Genomic DNA, 27957 nt, shown 5'->3' on the forward strand with positions numbered 1-27957 from the left:
ACATGTAAAACCAATGCATTCACTGACATAAATAAATATAAATAAATTAATCTCAGTATTACAAAAGAATAAGATTTACAATTTGGCTATGAACATCTCACTTCAGAAATATAGACTCTTTTCTTATGCTAATATAATATCGCTGGATACTTTTAGAGATATTAAGTTAATGGAGACACCTTTCACCCTTTCATAGGGTTTCTTCTCCAAGAGAGAAAAAAAGTTGTCCTTAAACAAAATTATAGCCAATCCATCTTTTACAAGTGAGAGGCTAAGTCCTGACTGGATACCTATATTTATGGGACAAAGAAAGAGTTATTCCTTCATTCTATATTCCTCCTTTGCCACCAACGAACCCAAGAAAATCAACATTCTCACATCATCAGCATGTTTTCCCTTTAAAATATTTCCTAACCCATTCAGACTCTTTTAATGGATGAGAAAAGAAGAAAATGCCTTACAATCAAGAGTTATTTTATAATACAGTTCATCTCTCTTCAGCAGGTTTGCTCAAAAGAGGCTAGGTTTTTTGTTTCTTTCCAATATCCAATTACTGTTTTTAGTTTTTAATTTTCTTTGTAAACAAAAATAACACTACATATCTAGTGAAAAAAAAAAATGACGCATTTCCTTTTCTTCATGCTCACGTTCTAAGTACAAACAAACCTCTACGGTTTCCTAAACTTTGAGGAAAGTAATCACTCTAAATCTTGCAAGTTCTTCTATTTTCAAGAGGTTTGGGAGTGTCCCAGGACAGATTCGCTTCTCCTTGCTTCGTTGGTTTTCCTATGCACCTTAAGGACAATGATAACATGCGAAACGAAGAGCACTATTACATTTATTTTGTCCACTCCTCCAGAAAGGTCTAAGAAACTAGAAATATTCTGCATACTGGTGTGCATTTTCTTCTTAATTCTTCTTCGGCTAAATTGGCTAGCCAATGGTTACTAGCATCATAAACAAGACTGTCAGTATTATACATGTGTGTCCTGAAAGTTAAAAAAGAGAGTTAACATCAAAATAATTTTATTGACTGATGATACACATTAATCTTTTGGGTTTGATGTGATAGACAATAGGGCATGCAAAACACATGCAAAGTTAGTAAGTTATCCAACCTCAGCCAGTTTAGTTATAGGAAATATAGCTATAGCAAATAGGTCACATTTTTTTAGTTTCTTGAAATTAAGTAGCCAAGTTAGAATCGCTTAAAGTACTTCCAGATTAAGAGTCAATGAAAACCCCTGACACATGCATTAGAGAAAAGTTTCACCAAAAGACACTTCGAGGAAGACACCTAGAACATTTCGTAGATTCGTTTATATTAAGCTACTGTTGTGTCATAATTTTGTATAACATAAAGGAGATAAAAGATCTATAAGCATGACTTACAGAAGATACCATAAAACAAATCTTAATTCCTACACACTGGAAACTCTTAAAACCCACCAAGCAAAAAGGAGAAACAGTACAAGTCAATCATCTCATGATGCAAACACTCATAAAGAAAGCATTCCTATTTGTAAGCCCTAAAGTATCCACTTCTCGGTTTTCCCCCCAAATATTTGTGGCATCACTAGTATCCAATCATTTCAGTAAACTGAGTGCGAAATACAAGATGAGATGGTGAGTGGAGAATGGATGACATCTTGCTAATGACAGATCTAAAATGTTAGTCAGTCGCTCAACGAAGAAAAACCAGTCTGACAAGATAATAGAGGTCTGAGCCCCTATTATCCTTGAACAGTCATGGATAAAACCTGCCCTGGCTGTACTGATGGACATTTTGCAAGACAGAGAAGTATGATTTCATAAAACCATATACCTTTTATGATTTACCAGGTCTTAACTTCTGAGGCATCACCAGTCACATTTAAATTATGAAACATAACTTTGCATGGTTTGCTGTTTTTCATGAGTGTGTAAGAGCTGAACAGTAGAGAAGGAAAACACTAGTTGAATTATATAATTTCCATTTCAGCTGAAAAGCAGTATCAGCATTTCCTTACAATCACATCCCTTTTAATTAAACTATGGGAACCCTCCATTTCCAAAAGAGGTGCGGAAATCCTTGTTTTTTTCCACAGTAGTTTTGCTCAAGCATCTGTACCAACTTAACCCACTTTATAGGACTTCAAATTCTGTTCATTTTTGGTGGACTCTAAATTACATTCTTAAAAAGTCCCTGAAAAATCTGGAGTTATAGTTTACTACATCTGCTATTAAGCTTCTAGAACACTCGATTGGCAGTAAACAAGTATTGATTTAAAAGCCCACAAAGCCCAAGACCCAGTGCTCACATTATTTTAGTAAAAGACTGAACCATTTAGTGATTTAATGACCATTTACACATTTTAGCTTATAATAGGCTTCAATAATATTGTTAATTTAAGGAGAAATAAGAGTTACAGAGGGTAAAAAGTAGATAGCTCACATCACCCCCAAAATTAAAACAGGCCAGTTAGTGATAGCATTAGAGTTGCTTTTAATTAATGGGGAAAAAATAGGCATTAGGACAGTTTAGAAATAATTCTAGTTTATATAAACTCCATGGTAAATTTTCTGAACAGTAAAATCTATAAAACAGAGGAGGGTCAAATTAAATAATCCTCTGTCTATAGCATAGGTCAGAACCCACTATGACATTATACTTAACACATGCACATTCAATGCAGATCAGATGTTTTAAGTAATACTGATTTCTTTTCTTTGTGCTGCATGTTCAACCATCTGAGGGCTACCATGTGCCATGTTCTACCTTCTTTACAGGGGACAACTCATTTGATCTTACTATAATCCTGTGAGGCAGGTGTTAATACGTCCCCCCAATTTACAAATAAGAAAAGAACCATAGTTGCCCATTGTCACATGGTGAATAAACGTCAACCCCTGGGAGGATTCAAATCAAGCAGTCAGGGTCCTGGACCCACCCTCTGAACCAAGGGGCTGTTTTTAGCTGTTTTGGCATGTTTTCATAAATATAACTCAGAAAAAGGCCTGATCACAGGCAACCTCCCAAATCTGATAGAGACTGATTTTTCCCTAGGTTTTTGCTTCTGTGTAACACACAGATACCATCAGCAATTATACTGAGTAGGGAAAAAAGGTGAGTTGACTAATAGATTGCGAAGTGAGAATGGGGCTTTCAAATCACTCTCCTTTGAAATGTTAATGTCCTTGAGTCTACTGAAAATTAAAGAAAGAGAAAAAGACACAAGGTCTGTTCACCCAAGGCTGTAATGACCAAGAAAAGGAATAAAGAGAGAGCATGTTAAAAAAAAATACAATTAAAGAGGTTACCTTCTGATACAGTGTCAAGTTTTACTGGAGAAGAAGCTAAGAACAGGTTTTTTTTTTTTTTTTAAAATCATCAGAATTTCTGCTCACCTGATTTTCCCACAGTGCCAGAAAATTTTGACTAGAATTAGGGTACCAATTACAGTACCAGCAAGTCCTTGAGGAGGAAAAAATGTGGTAACACAGTTAATAGAAACACGAGCAAGTACATACATAATGCAGTCTCACAATGACAAACACACCTTTTATGAGCCAAGTTAAAGAAAAACAGGAGACACAAGTTACATTTTGTATGTGGCTTTCTTATGTCACAAGTTTGACAGCGAAAATTGCATGCTACTTATCCTGCTTTCATTCAAAGAAAAAGGAAATAAAATATTTAAAGTACCACCATACTCAAATAGGATGTGGTTAACCTACTGGAGAAGGTTCCAAAGTGTTTCATCCTCACCATGCTCGATTGTAAATGCTTGATCATTGGTCGTGTCAACATGATGACTGTGTTACGTAATTTTAGCACTAGACGGTGTCTAGGAGTTCACTCACATTGTGTAGATGAGTAAACTGAGTCTCAGAGAGGTAAGGGCTATCTATGTGGGTAATGGGAAGGCCATTTACTTTGTTCCTAGTAAAGGTAAGAGCTGTAGGCATTTCCCCATCACAGGAAAGGTAATATCACCTGTGCATGGAGGCTAAAACATATTTATGTCACTTATAGAATATGCTCTTCAGTGTTCAGCCTGTTGTAGATACAACTTCACTTAGGAAAGCTAATACTTCCTTTTGAGTTTAAATGCACTATTTTGAGTTTCATGACAGAAAAATAATTTAGTCAAATAAGTTGGTCAACAGTAATTTTTATAGTTTGATTTTTACACACAATCTTTCTTCTCCAAACCACCTGTGTGCCCTAATACCATTCTTGGTTCCCTTTTCCCCCCTACTCCACCCTGCAATGCCCTTGAGCTCTATTCTTTTGATCTGTATCGCAAAGGAAATTAGAGAGGACACTAGGAAAGCAACCGAAACTAATGTGACCAAATCACAAATTGGTTCCAAATCAGCAAAACGCTCAAGTCACACAATTGCACTGTCGTATGGATACGTGATTCAACAAAACACCTATTTCTACCACAGGTAAGTTTTTACAGTATTTTACACAATCAATTTCTTTAATGGATCCCCTAGCACCATATAGTTGTTTTGGAATAATTCATTCATAAAATAAATCATGGCTCCTCAAAAATTTGGGGTTTCTTTTCCCTTTGGCACTTCCATTAACTCCACCATTTTCAATGGTTGTAAAACCATCCCATTTTCAAGTTGAATGATAAATGAAGATAGAAAATTTTAAAGTGATCCAGAATATACAGATGGTAGAACCAAAATCGTATTCTTAGAACACCGACAAGCACATACATGTAATTCTAGAAGAATGTGTGCAGAGACTGATGTTTTCACAGGAAACTAGATCAAAATACAGAAATATGAAAAACGGATTCTACATAAATGGTTCCTCAGTAACTAATAGGAGTATTACTTCCCAAATTATAAATAAAAAAGACTTTAAAGTATAGAGGCAATAGTTATGATCTCAAAATTCTCTTGGTACCTATGGAAAATGAACCCAAGTGTATATTAGTGCCAATTTAAGACTTATAACTCAGGATAAATGACACAATGAAATTATGACTATGATATCAATGTTCTTAATTGTTAACTAATGAGCTTTTAGGTAGGAAAATTATATAATTTTAGAAAATGGGTTTCTCTAAATAAAAGGATTATTTTAACAATATTTCTCATTATATTTACAGTATTTAAGACACTGTAATGTAGTTTGTCACCCTGTATCTCATTACTCCAATAACTAGCACAGTACCTGACAAATAGTAGGATGTGTTTAGAAAATATTTATTAAATTGTGTCAAATGATCTTCTTTTTGCAGATAAAAAAACTGAGATCAAAAAAGGATACATCGAATCGTTTATCAACAGACAAAACTGATTTCTAATCCCAGGTTCTGGTCAGAATTTTAATTCATAGTATGCTCAAGAAAAATACCTGAGGTTATTTGAATATGATTTATATTAGATGGGTATTACATTAATATATACAGTATCATCTCCATTCCTGAAGAAACTGAGTCAGAATTCCATATATAGGATCTGGTATTAATTAAGGAATCTATTTTTGAAGAAATGTGGGTTTGTCCAGTCACTTCAAAAGGTCTCACTTACATACTTAATAAAGTGGAAATGCTGTTCATATACAAAATTAAAAACACTGTTAATAGGTTGTTCTTCCTTATAATACTATTTAACATAACAGAATAAAGGAACTGAGGTCTATGCACTGGTGAAGTCACACCGGAAAGAGACTTTTATAGAAGGAAAAAGAATGTGCTTCAGTAAACCTTACATTTTCAGATTTACAATTCAGAATTCAACACCACTTCCTTGGCAACATCCATAGGACCCTTGAAGGGTTTTGTTATTATCATTGGATTTTCTTTGTCTCTGTATTTTATGCTTTGCTTGCCAGCCTAAGCAGAATCAGTGAAAAAGGAGATGATTATGTTGTCTGATTTCTTAACTTTGAATAACTTGTAGATAATTGAAGTCCCTTTACAGTGGGATTTAAGTTCATCCTACAGAGACAGGTAGTAAGACACGGTGATGACCTGGTATCACAGCATCTGATGCATTTCAAATTACGACTGATGATTCCAGATTCTTGAAAGTACGCCTCCACTTGGGCTGGTCTGCACCATATGCCAGATGCACGTGGATGGATGTATAAAGCCAAAGTTAATCAGCATGTGATATTTGAAGGATACAGAAAGAACATTTTAGATATGTCACTGAGTAGTCCCTAATTTTTTTCTTAAATATTCCTTCAACTGACCTATTAATCCCCATAAGAGATTTAAGAATATCATGACATAGGATTTCAGCAATGGTAGGGGTAAAGAATCAGGACTACATCGATTGTCAAATTTAAGTTGTGCAGATTTCCGCATAGGACAAGAATCTTTCTATCCTTCAAGTACCTGGTGCTGGAGAAACGAGTCTTCTACCTCTGTTGAAGCACCTAACAGATGTGTGGCCTTGGGCAAGGTACAATTCGTGCAAAAATCATTCTTTCAGATAAAAAAATGGGATATAGAGGGGCGCCTGGGTGGCTCTGTCAGTTAAGCCTCAGCCTTTTGCTCAGGTCATAATCCCAGGGTCCTCGGCTGGAGTCCATAGTCAGGCTCTCTGCTCAGTGGGGAGCCTGCTTCTCCCTCTGCTGGCCGCTCCCCCACCTTGTGTGTGCTCTCTCTGACAAATAAATAAAATCTTTAAAAAAAATTTAAAAATTGAAAAAAACTAAAAATGGGACACAGATATAGATATTATATATATATGTGTGAGGGTATATATACATACATATATATACCCACACACCACCCCCCACACACTAAACTATAAGATGTTTTGAGAAGTAAAAATAAAAATATAAAAATTTCAGTAGAGTACTTGCCACTCAGCAAAAACGCAACTCTTACCTTAATAAAGGACAATTCTTACTCTTTGGTGGGGCCAGAGGGAATGATAAAACTATCAGAAACCCATTCTAGGAAAATACCAGTGACAGCACTGCACGACTGCTTTAAGCTAATATTTATTCAGTGGTTAGCATTGTGCTGGAGTTTTCATATCTATTATCTCATTAAGCTTCAAAGACTTTAAATAGGGATCATAAATGAGAAAACTGGGACTCAGAAAGATTAAGTTCAATCACTTGTGTTGAATAATTACTAAGTTAAGAAAGAAGAAAGAACCAACAGGATTCAAACCAAAGATCTGATGACTCCAGAACACAAGCCTGTCTTCTTGACAATGTTGGCATAAAAAAACAAAACAGAAAACAAAAGCAAAAATAAAATACAACTACATAGAGCATGTATTCTCAATGGGGGTGTTATCCTAAAAGGGTGAAAAAAACCTTACTTTTTAATGTATAAAATATAGATATACAGAATATAAATAGATTTACAGCATATCTGTGGTAGTAAAATTTCACAGGGGTGGGGGGTGATTAGGGAAAATAAAAGTCTAAAAATTTCCCTGAGGGGGAGAAGGCAATAATGAAAAAAAGATTTTTGAGAAGCATGGATATGGAGCCAGCAGAAGAATAGCTTTAGACCTCAAAATAAAGTCTTCATTTACATGGCAAATAAGGAAGTTCTGAGATTAATCAGTCTCTCTTTCTTAGCAGAATTAAATGGGAAAATATTCAAATACTTCCAAAGTTCTAGTATCATCTATATCACTCACTAACATTGCAGTGTAATCCAGAAAGCAATTTCCTCGTCAGTAGAGTTTGCTTATCTTTAAAATAAGAAAAGTGGCAGGAATAAAAGGCACAGTGTAAGGAACTTAGTCAATGACATAATAGCTTTGTATCGTGACAGATGGCAGCTACTCTTGGGGTGGGCACATTGCTTATCCAATCACTGTGTTGTACACCTGAAACTAATGTAACATTGTGTATCAACCACAACCAAATTTTTAAAAAATTGATAAAATAAAAACAAAATGAGAAAAGTGACCCAATGTATAGAACTGAAGAAATAAGGATAATTTTTAGGTTTATACTGTACAAGTGAAGGTTCCCAAAGAAAAAAACTGCCATATGTCTGATTTAAGAGGGAAAGAGCTCCTCTTTATTTCTGAGCAGAAGTTGCAATAACAGCTAACCTAAGGAAAAGTTTCTGGGGAATCACATAGTACATACTCCAAGAATTCCAGAGAAAATAAGCACCTCGAACCTTCATTAGATGCCACTGAGCGGAGGAGAAAAAGCCCATCCTCTAAACTCATCTCTGTTAACATTAAATGATGAAATCATGAAGTTTTCATTTAGAATACATTTATTTCTATTGAAAATATCAAACAAACAAAGTGAATCCAACTGTTCAAATCTTTCAAGATAACTAAGGAGAGGTTAATTCAAAATATAAAAGAACTAGAAAAGAACTATAAATAATAATAATAATTAAAAAACACCTTTTCAGCTTCAGTCCCTTGTTTCACTCATGCATGCATAGATAGGAGACCTCAGCTTATAAGGACATAATTTTAAAATATTCACTTTTTAATGTGCATATTTTCTACTGGGCATTCCTTTTTAATATGCCAACTTAGCTGTATTGCTTCTTAAAAATTTCTTTTGCCATCTTCGTTAGGAGTTATTAATCTTCTTGGTAAAATGTATGACATCAAATAATATATTTATGAACAACAAAAAAGGACTGGAACAAAGAAGAAATTGCAACACGGATATGTCCTTAAGTCTATAGCAACAGAGTAATTTTAAAGCTATCTTTGCTTTAAATCACTGATAGGGAAGGGAAAAGGAACAGGATGTAATCAAAGGTAGCATTCTGGTTTTTCTGGAACAGAAGTCTAGAAACAACCAATGAGTAGTTTGTGAGTACTTGTAAAATACTTGAGGCTTAAAAACTGTATTGACAATAGCTTCCTTATTGTTGTTTTTGGCCCCTAGAATGATAATGTATTGAGACAATAGGCGTTCAGGGATACTTGACTGACAGGCCAAATGATGTGAAGTTGCCCTAAAATTACCTTGGAACAAGAACACGGTTGGGAAGACTTAGGAACGTACCGAGTACCTAACGGGGTCCACCAAACACGTCGATAAAATGCATTTACCCGTCTTCTTCCTGACCTTAAACATTCCATCTTAATAGTATTCCTAAGGCAGTAAAAAGACAATATTCTCCTCCAGGAATAGGATTGTATATCCACAGGGATGACCAATTTTTTTTTAACTGCCGAAGAACCAAACTTACCCAACTGCAATGATGGCAGCATCTGAAGAAAAAAAAATGAATTACAAAAATAAAGAAAAATACATAAGCCACAGCAATTAACATAATATATCCACAGAATGTACTAGAAAGTTCAAAAGTAACTCAGACTTTCATAACTAAAAGAAATAATTATAAATAGATTTAAGGAAACAGTTATACATTAACTTAATCAAGCAACATACACCCTAATAGATATAATGCCTGTATCTATTCCACAGTGAACCCCATAAACATGAAACACGATGAAGATTTAGTAAATACTGCAACAAACACCATATTCAGTTATATGACTTGATGGCAAGAAATAAGTTTGAAAGCTTACATAGTAAATAACTGAGATCTAATCTTATGACCAAGAAACTATTTACCCCAAAGATACAGATGTAGTGAACAGAAGGGCCATCTGTATCCCAATGTTCGTAGCAGCAATGGCCACAGTCACCAAACTGTGGAAAGGACCAAGATGCCCTTCAACGGACGAATGGATAAAGAAGATACGGTCCATATATAAGATGGAGTATTACGCCTCCATCAGAAAGGATGAATACCCAACTTTTGTATCCAACATGGACGGGACTGGGGGAGATTATGCTGAGTGAAGTAAGTCAAGCAGAGAGAGTCAGTTATCACATGGTTTCACTTACTTGTGGAGCATAAGGAATAACATGGAGGACATTAGGAGAAGGAAAGGAAAAGTGAATTGGGGGAAATCAGAGGGGAAGATGAAGCATGAGAGACTGTGGACTCTGAGAAACAAACTGAGGGTTTTGGAAGGGAGGGGAGTGGGGGGTTGGGTGAGCCTGGTGGTGTGTATAGGAGGGCACATACTGCATGGAGCCCTGGGTGTTGTGCATAAACAACGAATTTTGGAACACTGAAAACAATTAAATTAAATTAAAAAAAAACTGAAGTCTCTCTCAGCAGACTTCTCAATTACTCAAATTACTATAGCACCTTAACTTTTACACCTTTCAAGGACTGTGAAAGAGGCACAGCAAAAATTACTTTCCAATAAATATATTTATAATAATACGCTGCTCTCCTAAGTGACAAACAGATGTACTCAAAGTACCACTGAGAACAGGTGACATTATGTGTCAGAAGAAAGCACAGGATCTGGAGTCAGCAAATAGGTGTGTTTAACTCCCAACGTTCTCCCTATTAACTGTGCACTATATGAATCACACAAATTAATCTCTAAGCTTCTAATTCGTCACCTATGAAATGAAGCTAAAAAGGCATATGTTGCTGCCGCAAGGACGCGTGTCCAGAGAGAGGGAGGGCACAGTACATACAACTATGGTGCAGACCCTGCAAGTGGCAGTGACAACTTCTTTTTCAATGTGAGCAAAAAATGGTCTATGATATTTGAAGGATAAATTAATTGCATAAAAGAGAGAAATCTGACCCAAATAGTAGTTGTATTTTCATCACAATTATTGACTCAGGTTTAGTTATCTTTTTTTTTTCAGGTTTGTTTAAGTTTGTTAAATTGTCTTGAAATTTTTTTTTTCCAGAAGGAACTATTTCAACAAAGTTGGTGCTCTAACAAATTTATACAAGGTGAGACGTTTTTCTCATTGCCGTCTTCTATGAAAAATCAGGTGTATTCAACCTAAAACTTTTAGGCCCAGAGAGGTCATGAAAATTGAAGAAGTCAGTAACCTCCTACCAGTTTAAAAGTAATGAACTAGGAGAGAAATGGAAGTGGCCCAGCACACAATATCTGTAACGTTTAAATTCATTAAAAAAGCCAGGTAAGGGCAAAAAAGGCTTTAAGATAACAACTGTGAAATATATGAAATCATTATGAAAATATGGTCACAATGTGTTGAACTATTTAAAAAAAATACCCACGATTATTTGATGCCATCAAAGAATGACCAAAAGTGGGCAGGAATGGGTAAAGATTTTGTGTATATGCATGTATTTGGCTTTTTAACTTGAGGGAATCATGAAATACACAAAGGAAATATCAACAAGGGTATCTGTAATGTTTCAAGCTCTTAAAAAAAACTGTCTGGGTGATGATGGCAAAACATATTCCATCAAAGCAGTTATGAAATATGGACAAAATATGGAAAAGCAATCATAACAATGATTTGAAGGCACTGGTGGGCAAACTAAGACAGGCAGAAATGGGTCAAAGGCAGAAGAGGGAGAATGATATGGAATGAGGTTTGCATATTTGCAATGAGGGGAGCAACGAGGCCATGCGGTGCACTGGCTAAGTAAGAAGGGTTAAGTCAGATGAAGTTCAGGATCATCGACAGAGCATCTGGAAAGTGAGGGGGCAAATGTGAGGGGCTGCTAATATTTTATTTCTTAAAGTTGGTAGTGGTTCCACAAATACTTGCTTTAGAAAAGTTATTGAGCCATACATGGGTGTTTCATGCAGTGTGTGTGTGTGTGTGTGTGCATTTCAATCAAAAAGTTCAAACAATTTTAAAAAATTATCTCCTGGCTCACAGTCCTGTTGAGATTTTCCAAGAAACTGGAAAAAAAAATAGGTATCTCTAATAGAGAATAAGAGTGTCTATAAAAATTCTGGCTAAAGGGGCACCTGGGTGGCTCAGGGGGTTGAGCCTCTGCCTTTGGCTCAGGTCGTGATCCCAGGGTCGTGGGATCGAGTCCCGCATCGGGCTCTCTGCTTGGCAGGGGGCCTGCTTCCTCCTCTCTCTCTGTCTGCCTCTCTGCCTACTTGTGATTTCTGTCTGACAAATAAATAAATAATCTTAAAAAAAAAATTCTGGCTATGCATTAGGTAAGTTAATAGACAAGGGGACATCCTTGGGAGCCCGAAGCATCACTAACTAGTAAGAAGGGTTTCATTCATTCACTCAACACCTATTTTTGAAGTCTACAATGTATTTTACTCCACTTTCATAAAAAGTGTCATTTAAAGACCCTTGTGTAAATATAGACTATTTCAAAGAATTCTGTCTTTTAGTTACTTAGAAGACACTATAAGATGCTTTACCAAATTCACAGCTCTACAGAATCTGGAGAAATCTTTCAGCATGCTTAAGAGATGGGTCTCTATCAATAAACCAGAACCAGAAAATGGCCAAAAGGGTGGTACATATTTGGTTCTCTGAAGGGTCTGGAAGATTTCAAGGACTCCCTAAAGCTCATATAAAAAAAAATTTCTTTGCCAAGCTTAATTTAGCATTGTTTTCTTGGAGCCCCAATCTTTTTCTATATTATTGCAAAATGTTTCGCCCTAGAACACTCCCCATCTGCCTCTGAAGATAGTCAAGAGCATTAGTATGAAAAACTCTTCCCACCGTGGCTCCTTAGATCCCTACTCAGGAAAACCTGAGCAGTGCCAACTAACCTGAAGAGAGGGTCCCTCTTCCGGGAGGTGCGCTGGTTGTCCTGGGAGTTGCTGAACTCTGTTTTGCTGTAATACGAGCAGAGGTCAATCTTTTTGTTGTATGGAGACCCTTAGTCACTGGGGCATGTATAGCAGTGGACTTTCGTGTTGCTGGAAGACTCTGTGTAAATGAAGCTTTTGCTGTGGAGGATCTATGGGTTGCTGGCATGGTCTGTGTAGCAGACGCGTTTGCCATGATGGGATTCTGGGCTGCTGGTGGGGTCTCTGTAGATAGAGCATTTGATATGGGGGATTTTTTGGCTGTGGCTGAATCTTTTGCTGTGGTGGGTTTCTGAGAAGTTGAGGGGGTCTTTGTAGCTGAAACATGTACTGTGTTGGGATTCTGAGGAGTTGGTAGGGCTTCTGCTGCTGAAGAACTTATTGTGTCAGGTTTCTGAGGAGTTAATGGGACCTTTGTAGCTGAAACACGTACTGTATTGGGTTTCTGAGGAATTGATGGGGCCTTTGTAGCTGAAACATTTACTGTGTTGGGTTTCTGAGGAATTGGTAGGGCTTCTGCAGCTGAAGAATTAATTGTGTCAGGTTTCTGAGGAGTTGAGGGGGTCTTTGTAGCTGAAACATTTATTGTGTTGGGTTTCTGAGGAGCTGATGGGGCTTCTGTAGCTGAAGAATTTATTGTGTTGGGTTTCTGAGAAGTTGGTGGGGTCTTTGTAGCTGAAACATATACTGTGCTGGGTTTCTGAGGAGCTGGTGGGGCTTCTGTAGCTGAAGAACTTATTGTGTCAGGTTTCTGAGTTGATGGGACTTCTGTAGCTGGAACATTTACTGTGTTGGATTTCTGAAGAGCTGATGGGGACTTTGTAGCTGGAGCATTTATGGTGGTGGGTTTCTGAGGAGCTGATGGGACTTTGGTACCTGAAACATCCGCTGTAGTGGGTTTCTGAGGAGTTGATATAGCTTCGGTACCTGGAACATTCCCTGTGGTGGGTTTCTGAGGAGCTGATGTGGGCTTTGTAGCTGATGCCTTTACTGTGGTGGGTGTCTCTGATGCTGGTATGACTGCAGAAATCTGAGAACCTTATAAGGAAGAAAAATGTTTAAAAATATTAGCTAAATAATGCTGTCAAGTTAAGACAAAACAAATTGCTTCCTCTATGAATCCTCTCTTTCTCCCCCGCAAAGACCTAAATATGAATACGACTTTTAGGAAACCAAGTCTAATTCTGATTTTCCCAAGGAACTGAAACACTGCATTGCCTTTGCTTTGATATAAATTGACCTTTAGTCAACTGAAGTGGGTTTATAACAAAGTAGTACTGAGGTTCTTAAACTGTTTTCTGTGTAAATAAAAGAAACCAAAGTCAGAGTTGGTAGTGATCTCATTCTGTAACACACCCCAAATTAAGATATTTTCTCTCAAAAAATGTTTTCCTTTCTCATGCCAAGACCAAAGAACCAGAAAGAACCACTGGACAGACAGAGGTAGTCACAACATAGTTCCTTTTCCCATGCTTTCAGGACATGTTAGTGACCCTGGGAGACTTGTTCTGTTTTTAGTCCTTTTTTTTAAGTAATACATTCAATCTGAAAAAAAATAACTTTTTTTCTCTTATGCTGGTTACCAACATTATACATATTAGATTGGTCTCCCTTTGGATTGCAGATCAGGTCACAATTATCTGAAGTGAAACCTTGATTAAATCCTATTTTGAGGGGTGCCTGGGTGGCCTCTGCCGTCGGCTCGGGTCATGATCCCAAGGTTCTGGGATGGAGCCCCGCATGGGGCTCTCTGCTCACCGGGGAGCCTACTACCCGCCCCCCACCCCCCGCCTGCCTCTCTGCCTACTTGTGATCTCTGTCTGTCAAATAAATGAGTAAAATCTTAAAAAAAAAACTACTAAAAAAAAAGAATGCTAAAAAAAAATAAAAAAATCCTATTCTGAGAATTGCAACTCTAACAATTTAGTACAATTTTAAGTCTTCCTTCAGTGCCTGTCGGACTTTGGGCTGCTTCCACACCCCCTCTTGCCAGCTTCCCACACACTGGAGACCGCTGTCCATTTCCTTAATCCCACTAAACTGCCATTTCTTCAACTGAACAAGAATAAAAACAAAGCAGATTTGAAACAAAACAAAACAAAAACAAAAAAAAAACACAAAGATTTGAGAACATTATTGTAAGGAATGAGAGAAATAATTCAGGTAAGTTATTTCACACAGTGCCTATCCCTGAAGGAACACACTTTAGCATTCTGGTGTGCGAGTGCCTGCACCACCAGCACACACCTCCTGCCCTGCGCCCTCAGACACCATGTGTATTTCCGCTTCCTTGTATCTACCTCGGAGGCCGGGGGGGATGGGACAACTCACGGAAAATACCCAGCCAGTACCACAGGACTGAGGCACTCAGAAAATAGTAGATGGTATTTTAGGGTAAGATTTTATATGGCCCTTTCCTCTAAGGTACTCATATATAAAACTTACTCTTTGTTGTACCAGGCTAGTTCTGATTTTTGATCCAGAAGACCTATGTGCTAATATAGTGTAAGTTTCCTGGAAATTGCTTTTCTCCTTACCTTTTTGTTATTTTGTGTCTTGTGGACTCACATCTGCCATCAGCATGCTCCAAATTATTTCAGTCTTCTGAACTGCACCGTGATACAGAGCCCAGCCTATGGGCAATGTCCCAGCACACTTGAAAAAAAACTTTCTCCATCTGTCCTTATAGGGTCCAGTGCCCTTAATATGTCATTTTTTTTTTAAAGTTTAACTGTTGCTTCTATATTCTTATTGATTTTTGGTTGCTTATTCTAACAGCTCTTGAAATAGGTATGTAGAATTCTCAAACTATAATCATGGATTTATCCATTTTTCTTTCTGCCCGTTTTCTGTGGATTGAAGCTTTTTTTCCACAGTGCTCATAGATCACAAATTGTGATAGATTCATGCTGAATGGACCCCCTTTATCATTATGAACCACTGTATCTTAAAGTATTCTTTGATATTAATGGAACTGCACCTGCTTTTTCCTTTTTTGGTAATTGTTTGCAAAGTATATTTTTCCATTCTTTCTTTGGACCATTCAGTGTTCTTCTCATAAAGTTTTGTCTCTTGTAAACAGCAAATAGGTTTTTTTTTTTTTAAGTTCTTTTTTTAAAAAAAATATTTATTTATTTATCTAAGAGAGAGAGATCACAAGTAGGCAGAGAGGCAGGCAGAGAGGGAGGGGGGGGAGGCAGGCTCCCTGCTGAGCAGAAAGCCCGATGAGGGGCTCGATCCCAGGACCCTGAGATCATGACCTGAGCTAAAGGCAGAGGCTTAATGCACTGAGCCACCTAGGCGCCCCAGGTTTTCTTTTTTTAATTCAGTCTGACAATCTGACTTAAATTACACTCTGGGTAATTACTGATACAGTTGGGTTTATAGCAAATATCTCACTATAAGTTTGTTCTTCCACCCATCTATTTTATGTTTCTCTTCCTCTCATTTCCTCTTGGATAAAGTGCTCATTTATCATTCCTTTGTTAGGTTATGATTCATAGTTTCTTTCACTATTATTTTCATGGTGACCCTAGAGATTACAGTATATATTAGACTATAAACCAATTATGCAAATTAACATTTTACAACTTTTAGGTATTGCCAGAACCTTGTAACTTAAATTCAATTTACCTTTTACTGCCTTTGGCTCTATTGTTATTACACAGTTGCTTTCAACATACCAAACCTCAGTTGATAATGAATTTATCATTTTGTACAGTCCCTATTCATGAACCTGTTCTAATGTTCATTTTGTCTTGCACTTTCATGTTTTACTTGAGATTATTTTCATTCTCCTTGAAGGAATGCCTTTATTTTGTTGTTCTGTGCAGGTCTGGTCTGCTGGGATAAGTTCTCTCAGTTTTTGTGTGAGAACATTTTCATTTGGCAATTTTAAAGGATATACCCATTGGCTAAAGAATCCTAGGTGAGCACTCATTTTCTTATCCTTAACTTGAAGGCTTTCTTCTCATTGGTCTTTGGCTTCTATAATTTTTGTCGAGATGCTTGTGATCAGTTTTTGTGTTGCTCCTTTGAAGATAAAGTGTCTTTTGTCTCTTGGTGCTTTTTATCATTGTTTTGAGTTGCTAAAATTTTTGCCATGAAATGCCAGGAACTGGTCTTATTTTTATTCTGCTTAGAGTCCTGAGAACCTTTGGAATGTATCAATGTATTTCAACATTTTTGGAGCATTCTGTCATCTCGTTGAATATTTCTGCTCCTCTTTCTCTCTTTTTCTATCTGCCTCTCCTCTTAGCTAACCTATGTTAGAACAGTTTCACATGTCTCAAATACCTCCTAACTTTTGTCTATACTTTACATTCCCCCCCGTCTTTGTGCTTCTGGGCTTTATTAATGACTCTTCCTTCCTGTTCCTAATGCTGGGCCCAAATCACTGTTAAACATATTGTGATCTTCATTTCAGATTTTATATTTTTCAGTTGCAGAACGTCTCCTTGACTCTACTTTTATAGGTTCCAGTTCTTCGCTGAAATTCTTTAGTTCTCTCTTTCTTGAAAACCTTAAACACATTAATTGCTGTTTTAAAGTCGTCTGCTAACTCAGTTATCTGGATCTCCTTTATCTGGATTTATTTTCCCCTGATTTGGTTATAATTTCTTGCTTCTCTCCATGTCTAATAACTCTTTTATTGTATTACAGATATTGTATATAAAACGTTCAGATGGTATGATCTTCCAAGAGAGGTCTCCTTTTCTGATAGGCAGACTGGTTGTAGTGATCACACCCTCAGCCCATGAGGGACTGAGCTCAGCCTTAGTAAGACTTAGTAGGACTCCCATCTACTTCTACTCTTGCCTCTGCTCCTTGGGAGTTGTCCCTCTGGGCTTTTCCTCGATAGTCCGGGAATCTTTATTTCCTCATCCCTGAGAAACTGTGGGAGATCCAGGTCTGTCCTTCAGGGATCCCCAGCCCAGCAATCTAGTCTCCTTCCCCACCCAGCTTCAAAATGGGCACAACTGTGTTAAGGGGGACAAGAGTGTGTTTTTAATCCAAGCTTCTTCCTCTTCTATTTGTTGCCCAAATACCATAAGGGTCTGAGAGATTTCATTTTGTACTTTGGAAGCTTTGGCTCAAAGTCCTCAGCCTCCCCTGCAGCCCCAGAAATCAGCAAATGGCCCTTGGGAAAAACTCGCTCTGCACTTAATTTTCGGTGTATTTTTCTAGCCCACCACAACCACTAAAAGCTTTGCCAGTTTCTCTCTTTCCTAGCAGTGGTCTTCCTGTGGGTCACGATGGATCCTAGGCCCAGGTGCACTTCAGAGTGGCTTGCCTTCCCTGTCCACTCCCCCAGGAATTCTAGTTCCTTTGGTCCTGGTTGTTCCCACCCTTGTATCTCATGCCTTTCAAAATGGGACTTTAAAAAAAAAAGAAAATCTATCCAGATTTTGTGGTTCTTTGTAAAGAAAATATTGGCCTACATGGTCTACTGGGGCACCACCCTACACTTGTAAACTCTGAATAACAGTTAATTTAATAAAATAGGGGGAAATCGGGGCACCTGCATGGCTCAGTGGGTTAAAGCCTCTGCCTTCAGCTCAGGTCATAATCCCAGGGTCCTGGGATCGAGCCCCACATCGGGCCCTCTGCTCAGCGGGGAGCCTGCTTCCTCCTCTCTCTCTCTGCCTGCCTCTCAGCCTACTTGTGATCTCTGTCTGTCAAATAAATAAATAAAATCTTTAAAAAAATAAAATAAAATAAAATAAAATAGGGGGAAATAAATATGAGTGTGTCACATAGCCAGATTAAGAAGTGAACCCATATCAAACTTCTCCCATAATTAAATTAAATCAAATAATATAATGAAATTTTCCCCTTGCAGTTGTCACATCTCCACATTATAATAAGCATTATCATTAGGGGAGCAGAGAGCCAGCACAGTGATCCACTATTGCTGGGAGAGTAAACTGCTACAGTTTCTTTGGAAACAATGTTGGTGACATCCGTCAAAAGTTTAATGCACAGGGGCGCCTGGGTGGCTCAGTGGGTTAAAGCCTCTGCCTTCGGCTCAGGTCATGATCCCAGGATCCTGGGATCGAGCCCCGCATCGGGCTCTCTGCTCGGCAGGGAGCCCCCTCTCTCTCTGCCTGCCTCTCTGCCTACCTGTGATCTCTGTCTGTCAAATAAGTAAATAAAAATCTTAAAAAAAAAAAAGTTTAATGCACATACATTTGCTCTAGTAACTATACTACAAGGAATTTATTGTATGAAATATACTTTCACACCTGTGCAATTCCAGATGCCTAGCATTTGTTGCAGTATCTTTTGTAATAATAATTAAAAAAAAAACAACAACCTGTAATCAAAAACTAAATTTCCGGGGGCGCCTGGGTGGCTCAGCGGGTTAAAGCCTCTGCCTTCGGCTCAGGTCATGATCCCAGGGTCCTGGGATCGAGCCCCACATCGGGCTCTCTGTGAAGCAGGGAGCCTGCTTCCCTTCCTCTCTCTTTGCCTGCCTCTCTGTCTACTTTGTCTGTCTACTACTCTGTCAAATAAATAAAATAAAATCTTAAAAAAAAAAAAACTAAATTTCCCTCAATAGGTTAAATAAATGATATATCCATACAACTGCTACAACGGAAAAAATAAATATGTGTATGTATGTTTATTTTCCAGAACCAAATGGAAACATTTGTGAACAATGGTTACTTCGGAGAGAAGGACTAGGGACAGAGAGATTTCTACTTTACCTCTTATACCCATCTGCACGGTTTGAACATTACTTTACTGTTGACATATACTACTTGTGACAAACAACTGTTTTTAACAAGCACTGATATTTAAAAATTCATGCTAGCATAATTCCAAGTGTAATTACAAAAGGCGCTCGAGTCATACTGGCACTTACATGTCACGTTGCTTAAACAAATCCCGCCAATAGGATCACTAGCGAGATCCCTTGGTTTAGTCTAAGATTCCCTCCCAACCGAATAAAATCAACCATTTTATATGCCTTTTGTATTAACTTATTGAAGGTGATACGGTAAGAAACAGCAAATGTAAGCGAACTCACTAAAAACATGAGACATGTCACATGCACGTTTGTGTGCGCGTTATGTGCCGTGGGTATTTATTTTATTCATACATTACCACATATTCTCCTTAATCAGTGCTTCCTCCTTCTTGGTAAGTCATAGACCCCTCTGAGAATCTGATGATACAAATAGGCGTATGTACCACATTCTCCATTCATTTCTCAGGGAGTTCACAGAATCTCCGTAGTCCAAACAGAGACCCACAGGTAAAAAGAAAACAAAAATACAACACTGCAAACTCATTACCTTTGCATTCAGGCAGTGGGCCACTCCATTCTCCTTGGTCACCCTTAACAGTACAATAAATAGAGTCCTCTCCGATCAGGGTGAAGCCTTTTATACATGCATATCTTACAGCCTGTTGATACACATAAGTGTTCTGTGGATCTAGAATGACTCCGTTGCTAATTTTTGGTGGTTCCGGACAAAAAATTTCTTTAAAAAAATTCCAACATATTTGACATTAATAAAACTGCCAATTACTTACTTTAATAAGTAAGATTAAAGCATGTTAAATAACTTACTTAAAAAAAGTAAAAATCAACCGTTTTTTCTAAGTTCAGCATTATCAACCAGGGAGTTTAGAAATGCCTATTAAGTAATGAGTAAAGTATTTGGAGCTTTGGATACTAATGGTGTAAAACACGAATGCTAACTTTGAGACCGATGTATAGAAGTAAGATTTAGAACATATACGTGAAGCAAGAATTACAATAAAGTCCTCACACATTACGTATCACAATTGTGCTGGGGAAAGCAAATACTGCTGGAGTTCACAGGTAAAAGCAGGGCATTTTAGGAGGAAATGGAACTTGAGCTTAATACTGAGATACACCCTTCCGCTAGGAGAGCGGAGAAGAGGGCATAGCTCTGCATTCCAGGGGAAAGAATGCCAGATGAAAGGAGCCTGGAAATCAAGTGGCATACCTTGGAAGCAGGAATAGATGGTTCTGATGTGTCAATATTAAATTTTGACTCTTAGGATAAAATTTTTTTTAAGCATATGTTGACACACTGCCTTTTAGTTCAAGTAAATGTACTGAGCAGCTGCATTTGGAAAACAGATACAAGCAGAGTTGTTCTGGTCATATTATAAAAAGCGGCCCCTCCCTGGCAGTAGTTCTGATAAAAAAAAAACAACGCAGTGGCTCCACCTTGTCTAGAGCGAGGGAAGCAGTGGGATCACGTGTGTATGTCAACTATGTGGCATCGAGTGGCCTTAGGTAACCAGAGAATATTAGCAAACCTGTAAGTTACTTTTAGATCCCTGGCCCCGATCAAAGCCAGGAACCAGAACAGGCCAATCTGCTTCACACGGGGCTAAGGTGCATAACTGCACATCGCCATCAGTGCTGTCCAGAGACTTTCTGAGCACCTAACACATACCGGGCATTGTTCTATAAATGCAGCTGCAAAACAAAATATTCAATCGTAGGTCTTAAAATATAGTGACAGGGGCGCCTGGGTGGCTCAGTCAATTAAGCATCTGCCTTCGGCTCAGGGTGCTGGGATCAAGCCCTCCCCTGGGCTCCCTGCTTAGCGGAGAGCCTGCTTCTCCCTCTCCTGCTCCCCCTTTTTGTGTTCTGTCAAATAAATAAATAAAATCTTTAAAATGAGATAAAATACAGTGACAAAAAAGATTCAAAGATTTTCATTTTAATGCAAAATAGCGAGGCTTATCACAGAAGTGTGCACCATGGTGTGGAAAGCGAGAACAGTTAACCAGCAGGGAGGTGCCAGAAAGCTTCTAGAAGGTCTATCAGAGCAAACCCGTAATAAGAAAAAAAAAAAAAAAAAAAAAAAAGGAAAGAAAGAAAAGAAAAGGAAAAGGAAAAGAAGCAAAGGAAAACAAAAAGCTAAGCAAAGAAGGGGTTGAAGGGCATTCCAGGCAGGGGCAGTAGCAGAGGGAAAAATAAGGAGGTTTGCATGGATAGAGCCTAAAGTATGAGGGCAAGACGTGAGCATGAAGTGGGCATACCATGGTGACCCTTGTACGCTTTACTAAGGAGTTTGGACTTTGTAAGTGGTGAGGAGACATGTACAAGCTTTAGGATCCATGTTTCAGATGGATCACTTTGGGTAGAATGTGGATGAAACATCAGTGGAGTCCAAGAATGGGGGCCACTACATTCAGTGTCACCTCTGAACTCAGGCAAGCGGGACTCCTGCCCCAGCTCCCACACTTTAAGAGGCTGTGGCCCTCTTCTGACTATGCTTCTCCCCACCAGTGGGATATCTGCAGGGCTGAAGGTATACTCCCCGAGAGCTGCTCCCCTACCCCACTGTAAATCATGCTCTAGGAAGTGGCCCTTGGAATTCCCTCTTTTTTTCTTTTTCTTTTAATATGGAACACTATAAATTTGTATGTTATCCTTGAAGGGCCATGCTAATCTTCTATCATTCCAATTTTAATATCTATGTCACATGGTCCCAATTGCTGAGAACAGTCTATACTCCTGATATGTACACCTGTAGTCCAAAGTTCAGAGACACAGATGGGGGGAAAGGTCTCAGGGTACATGTCTTGGGGCTTGTGGGCCAAGCTGTGTAGGTACATGCATCAGAGGCTTATCATAGTGCCAGAGCGGATACATATTCGAGTAAGTTTGCTGTCCAAACTCACTTTAGTATCACTTACAGCATCCCTTACTAGATGGCAGAAATGGTAAAGGTGGGTGGTGGGTAGTAATGCTGAAAATTTTGAAGTACTAATAATGGGAAAAAGGGAAGTAGCAGACATAGGAGAGTAGAGCTCAAGATGGTGTGCCAAGGGCGTCCCTGGGTGCGACCAGCTCACCCCTACAAGCTCTTTGTTGGCCAGACTTCCTTTTGTACATCTCCCTATCAACTGACCCCATACCTTCCCCACCACAGTGTGTCAATCAAGACTCACCTGTCAATTCCATTAAGCCTAGTCTAGTTTTCTGCTCCTAATAATAACAAAAACTTGAACTTAGGATAATTTTAGTAAAGTTGGGAGAAATAATAAAGCCTACATTTTTAAGCGTTGCACTTTTTCTTAAGAGAAAAAAAGAAATATGTTGCACATATTTTACTCTTCTCAATTTTCAGGAGACATAGGTCTCTAGTGGATATAAATTTGACTGGATATATGTATTTATTTTTTAAAAAATATTTATTTATTTTTTTAATGGATTTTATTTATTTATTTGAGAGAGAGAGAGTGAGAGAGAAAGAGAGAGCATGAGAGAGGAGAGGGTCAGAGGGAGAAGCAGACCTCCTGCTGAACAGGAAGTCTGATGCAGGACTTGATCCTGGGACTCCAGGATCATGACCCAAGCCGAAGGCAGTCGCTTAACCAACTGAGCCACCCAGGCACCCCTGGATACATGCATTTATGATACTATTTCTATACCCTATCTCCCTCAGAAAATAAGATTCCTAAGGGCAGAAATCATAGTTCTTCTTTATTGTATAACTTATTTCTCTAATCATGAAAAAACCAATCCCATTTCAAAACATTTATAGGCAATTAGCTCAGTTCAGAATTGTAAAAGAGGCAATACTGAATCCTAGAAAAATGAGGAGTTTGACGTCCAACTAACTAGAGAGTTTAGGTTTTTTTTCAGTCTTACCTTGGCATTCAGGTAATGGATCACTCCATCCAACATCGTCATCTACAATGGAACAGTAACTAGAAGGTGCACCGACTAACCTGTACCTAAACCAATGAGGGGAGGAAAAAAGTTAAGTCCCATCCACACATTTGGCTTCCCTTAAATTCTCCAAAATGTCATCTTAAAATATTTACTACACCAGTAGAGGGAGACAAAACAACAGCGGATCAAAATTCACATGGCCATTTAAAGGAAAAGAAAAAGTAAATTAGAAAAGGTGATATCCAAAGGGTAAAAAAGTGTAAGACACAAAAAGGTTTTTTTCTGGGTGGGGTCCTCGTGAGAAAACAGGAAAGTGTTCTGAAACATTTTAAGTGATACAGATGCTTGAATATTTTATATTTCTGAATTCTAAAGATCAACAGAGGCTTCATAGAATAATAGAACATACTTATATTTTAGGGGCTCAAGGTACTCCCCAGATTTGATATTAATCCTATTAACAATCCAAGCATCTCTGTTTCATACAGGAGACACATGATGTTGATATTTTTAATTTTATAAAGAACAGGAACACCCACATACACACAAAGTAAAATAACATAATTCAATTTGCAGATATTTAATGAGAAAATGAACATAAAAAGTTTCCAGCTGTCTCTGAGACACTAAGGAGACCCAAAGAGTGAGTTCCTTTTCCCTACATAGAGAACTCAGAGAAGACCTCAGGTCAGCATGACATTTTTACACTAGGAGTAAATGTCTTTAACACATAATATTTTGTAACAGGCAGTTTGCATACAGAAAAAAAAATGCAAATTCATTATTTAGGTAAAGTAAGGATTGGTTTCATTTGAACATTTGAAAGATTTAATTTCTGCAAGTGCCAACCTATTACAAGATTTTTCCTTTACTACTCACATTTAAATTTTATAATGAATCATATATGTACTAAAAATCTAACAGTAGAGAGAATTTGGTGTTATAAGAAATTGTCCTTTCTTGCCTCCATTTTATTAAACTTAACCATGACGGCCTCATGATGAAAGATCTTTGAGCACAGGAGCTGGTTGACTAGCTTGTAAACACTGACCACGAATCTAAAAACTTCCACCTTAAGTCCTAATTGGTTTTTGCATTTGTTAAATATAGAGTATAAAGATGTAGTATGCCAAAACTTACCCCTTGTTACACGAGAAGTGGATAACTGCAGCATACAATATGTCAGTTGGAATGCTGACATGACCATGTCTTAAATCTCCAGGATTAGGACATGATTTTCCTAGAAGAAAGCTCAAATTGATTTTTTTTTTCATTAAATTATCAGGCACTTCTAAGCAAATCCATCATCTGAACTACCGACATTTCTTATCCTTAAACTTCTAAAATCTTGCCTTCATTTTGTAAGATTCAAACAGCACACCAGATTTAGGATATACACTTATTACATTTTAGGTAACCTTAAACTAATTAAATGGGAAATCTGTGAGTAAATGAATACTCCCACCTCACAAGTATTTAGTTGGCCTAATTTAAGACAAAATTATAAAATTACTCAAATGGTCCTTTTCAGAATCATTACTCGAAGTAATAATATGGACAAAAAGACTTCCAGCATGAATGAAGGAAGAAATATTATTTCCCCAAATACCCTATGATTACCAATACTCCGTAAAAATTATACTCACTTTTACAAAATTCATCGGGTTTGGACCATGTAAAATTCGGAAGGCAAGTTAGTTTTCCTGAGAGAAGACGGTCCCTTTGGTAGCCAGGTCGGCATTCATATTCCACAATGGAACCCACTGGGAAATAATTCTGTTTGGTGAAAGACTTTTTGAGAGATGCAAATTGTAGCCTGGTTGGAACGTCACAGCTACCTAAAAGTATTAACAAAAGCAACAACGTAACTAAAACCACCTTCTTTGACAATCTAGGTTTAATGATCCAGAATTATCTGGACCTTACATCATCCCTTTTTCTGTACTTCTTCATACACATTTGATATTTAACTGTATTAATACCACTATGACACTTACAGCGCATCAAGCATACTAACATATATACTTCTATTTCCTAAGTAGTTAATTTGGCACCTAGATATCACCATGCCCACAGTTCAGGAAATATAACCCATTATAGTTGCCTGGCACAGTTCTGCCCGTGACCCCTGCCTGCCCAAAAGAGGACAGGGGTGAGAGGAGAACAGTGTTTCCTTCAGACCCCTGGGGCTAATGTCTGAACAACAACAATAACTAACAATGATAGCTAATATTTATTGGATACTTCTCCATGTTTTATACACATAAACTCATTTCATCCTCACAACAACCCAGAAGTCCATGAATCAGGTGAGCCAGTGGTGTACAAAGAAGTATTTATAAATGGTAACATCTGGACAAATGTTAATGTGTAGAGACATGGTAGAGGGGACGGGACATTGGATTTATAACCCAAAGACTGAAGTTTGGACCCTGGCTCTCCTGTGTTAAGAACTGCTGATTTCAAGAAGTTACTTAACTTCTGGGGGTCTGTCTCCCCAGACTACTTCCTGACCGAAGAATGGGAGTAAGGATCCCTACTCCATTCATGGGGTTGTCCACCCATGGAGACGTCAATGGAGTCAGCTATGCAGAAGCATTATAAACTCTAAAACATGATACATGTGCAAAGGCTGAAGTACTTCAACTACTTGAAGTGCCTTCTGTCCTGCACACACAAAACCCAAAGGTTCAAGCTGATGTCACACCTGGCTTCATAAAATACTTGAGGCACTTTCTAAAATTCCCATGCATTCTAAGACTCCAGATGGTCCAAAGCTAGGAACCAAGTCTCATCCTTACCTTTACTCATCTCTGTCGAAGTTACCATAGGACTATGCATCTAGTGATAGATTTTGAGGGAAATACAGGGAGCTTTTTAAAAGGCTACCACAGAGTTGTGCTTGAGGAGTCCTACTTTACAAAATGAAACTTAAGAACACAGAAGACTATGTTATGTGTCATGGGGTGATTGCCAAACATATTCATATATAATGTACTCCCTAAATTGTACCTATTGTTTATTTTCTCTATTAGTTCAGGAGTTCAGGAGTTATTTTCTCTATTAGTTCAGAAAGCCCACACTTGTTAATAATGAAACAGGACCTATTCTGGGGAGGAATGTCAATTAGCTGCAGCGGGAAATGCCAGGTATATATACCCTGGGATTTCATAATGCTTGAAAACTATGCTGAAGAGGGATAAAAGTAAGCTAAGCAGATACATTCCATTCCCGTAATGTATATATACAAAAATGAAGAGCTTACGGTTACAAAATTCGGCCACCTCTGACCATTTATTGTTGAGACAGACCACGGAGTCTGCCTTGCCAGGAACCTTTACAAAGCCTTCTTTACATTTGTATGTTACTGTGGTTCTTTCAGGAAAACTCTGGAGGTCACCCACAGTTTGTATGGCATTAGGTACCTCTGGGGGAAAGCTGCAGTCACCTAGGGAGGGGAATAAAAGAAAAGAAAAAGCAGAACTGAAGGAAATAACACTTTTCAGTTCAGAGCAACATTCTTTTTGCAAGAGGAGTAAGGGAAGCAGCCAAAGGCTTCTGAGGCACAAGTAACATTTCCATCCAGTGGCTGAACCGACATACCGACAACTTGCTAGGCTGCTTGTCTTGTCAATTAATTCAGTATTAAAATAAGGAATCGACCCTTTTCTTTCAGTATTAAAAAAAAAAAAAGCGGTTTAGAATTGATCCTGTTACTAAGCGCACAATACAGACAGACGCCCCCGGGGAACGTCACACCTGGAAGAGAAGACGGGCTAACGTGCCGCGTCCCCAGCAGCCCACAAGTGGACTCCGTTTAAGAGGCGACAGAGGTCAGCTGTGGCCTCCCACTGCTAAAGAGATGTTGGGGGACTGAGAATTCACTCTTCGAGCCCTGCCCTTTGGCCTCCCCAGGTGTGACTGCTCCGCCAACTCAGCCCGCGCTTCCTCAACGGTCCCCGCCTCACTCCCGAAGTCACGCCAGCTGGGGTCCAGCACAGCAAGACCCCAAACTGCGGGTTAGCTGCGGAGATCCCGTCCCTGTCCCCAAGGGATCGTGCTAGTAGGCGCTCTGAGCCGTACGGGTGGAGGATTACGGGAACAATTTACCCATGCCCACATTCCTCTCCTCCCCAGGTCCCCAGACTTCTCGGTTGTCACGGAGACGGATCCCGCCCCTCCACCCAGCCTCAGGGCTCCCCCAGCGGGACTGGGCCCCCCAGCCCCCACTCACCCTGCGCCGCAGGCGGACACAGCAGCAGCAGCGGCAGCAGCAGCAGCGGCGGGGCGATCAGCCCGCCGAGGAGGCACATGGCGCACGGGGACCGGGACCGGAGTTAAGTGGAAGCTCGCTCCAGCAAGGAGCGGTAAGTAGCCGCAGCGCCGAGCTGTTCCGCCAGGCGAGTTAAATTAGCGCCTGGGCAGGGCTGGGGCTGTGAATCACAAAGGGTGGGGCGAGGAGACGGGTGGAGGAGAGTTGTGCTCGCACCAGGTGCCGCGCAGCGCGAGCGCCGGGGAGGGGTGCTCTCGAGGTCGCCTCCCCTAGAGACCCTGGACTGGGGACCGGGGATAATGGGCCGGGAGTGGGGCTCCCTGGCCGGTCGCCTGGACTCTCTTTTTCTCTTTGCTAGGGTGGGGCCTGCGAAGAGCTCCCATCTGGACACGTAAATATCTGCTTTCCAAGTAAACAGAACGCTGGAGGGAACCGAGGAGAGGGGCGTGGCTCA

At 39.0% G+C, this 27957-nt stretch overlaps 1 protein-coding gene across 10 annotated transcripts; it reads right to left on the reverse strand.

The window, feature by feature from the left end:
* Window positions 1-580: 580 nt before the first annotated feature.
* Window positions 581-27690, reverse strand: CD55 (CD55 molecule (Cromer blood group)). Of its 10 annotated transcripts, none has more exons than XR_007123020.1 (11): window positions 27465-27690; window positions 26496-26678; window positions 24877-25068; window positions 24371-24470; window positions 23207-23292; window positions 19857-20045; window positions 12517-13593; window positions 9159-9180; window positions 3388-3453; window positions 1826-1930; window positions 581-989 (listed from the first exon to the last, which is right to left on the reverse strand). XR_007123020.1 is itself a non-coding variant. In XM_047704693.1 (11 exons), exons 1-11 carry the CDS (start codon window positions 27541-27543, stop codon window positions 975-977), a joined length of 2013 nt encoding a protein of 670 aa, XP_047560649.1. In that variant the 5' UTR covers window positions 27544-27690; the 3' UTR covers window positions 581-974. The 10 variants fall into 10 exon arrangements, 8 of the variants coding, with proteins under 8 accessions (XP_047560649.1, XP_047560650.1, XP_047560647.1 ...); XM_047704693.1 differs by lacking the exon at window positions 1826-1930 and adding an exon at window positions 3500-3504 and having other exon boundaries at window positions 3387-3451; XR_007123021.1 differs by lacking the exon at window positions 3388-3453 and having other exon boundaries at window positions 1826-1929; window positions 9160-9180.
* Between the last annotated feature and the right edge of the window lie 267 nt (window positions 27691-27957).

This window comes from Lutra lutra, chromosome 15, assembly GCF_902655055.1.
Source record: "Lutra lutra chromosome 15, mLutLut1.2, whole genome shotgun sequence".
Taxonomy (NCBI): Eukaryota; Metazoa; Chordata; class Mammalia; order Carnivora; family Mustelidae; genus Lutra; species Lutra lutra.

Coding starts and splice junctions, on each gene's coding strand:
- CD55 (XM_047704691.1), bottom strand. CDS start 27,543: ATGTGCCTCCTCGGCGGGCTGATCGCCCCGCCGCTGCTGCTGCTGCCG. Junction 9,181..12,516: donor AAGAGGGACCCTCTCTTCAG/GTTAGTTGGCAC, acceptor TTTTTTCTTCAG/ATGCTGCCATCATTGCAGTT. Junction 1,931..3,387: donor TGGCACTGTGGGAAAATCAG/GTGAGCAGAAAT, acceptor CTCTACTGTTCA/GCTCTTACACACTCATGAAA.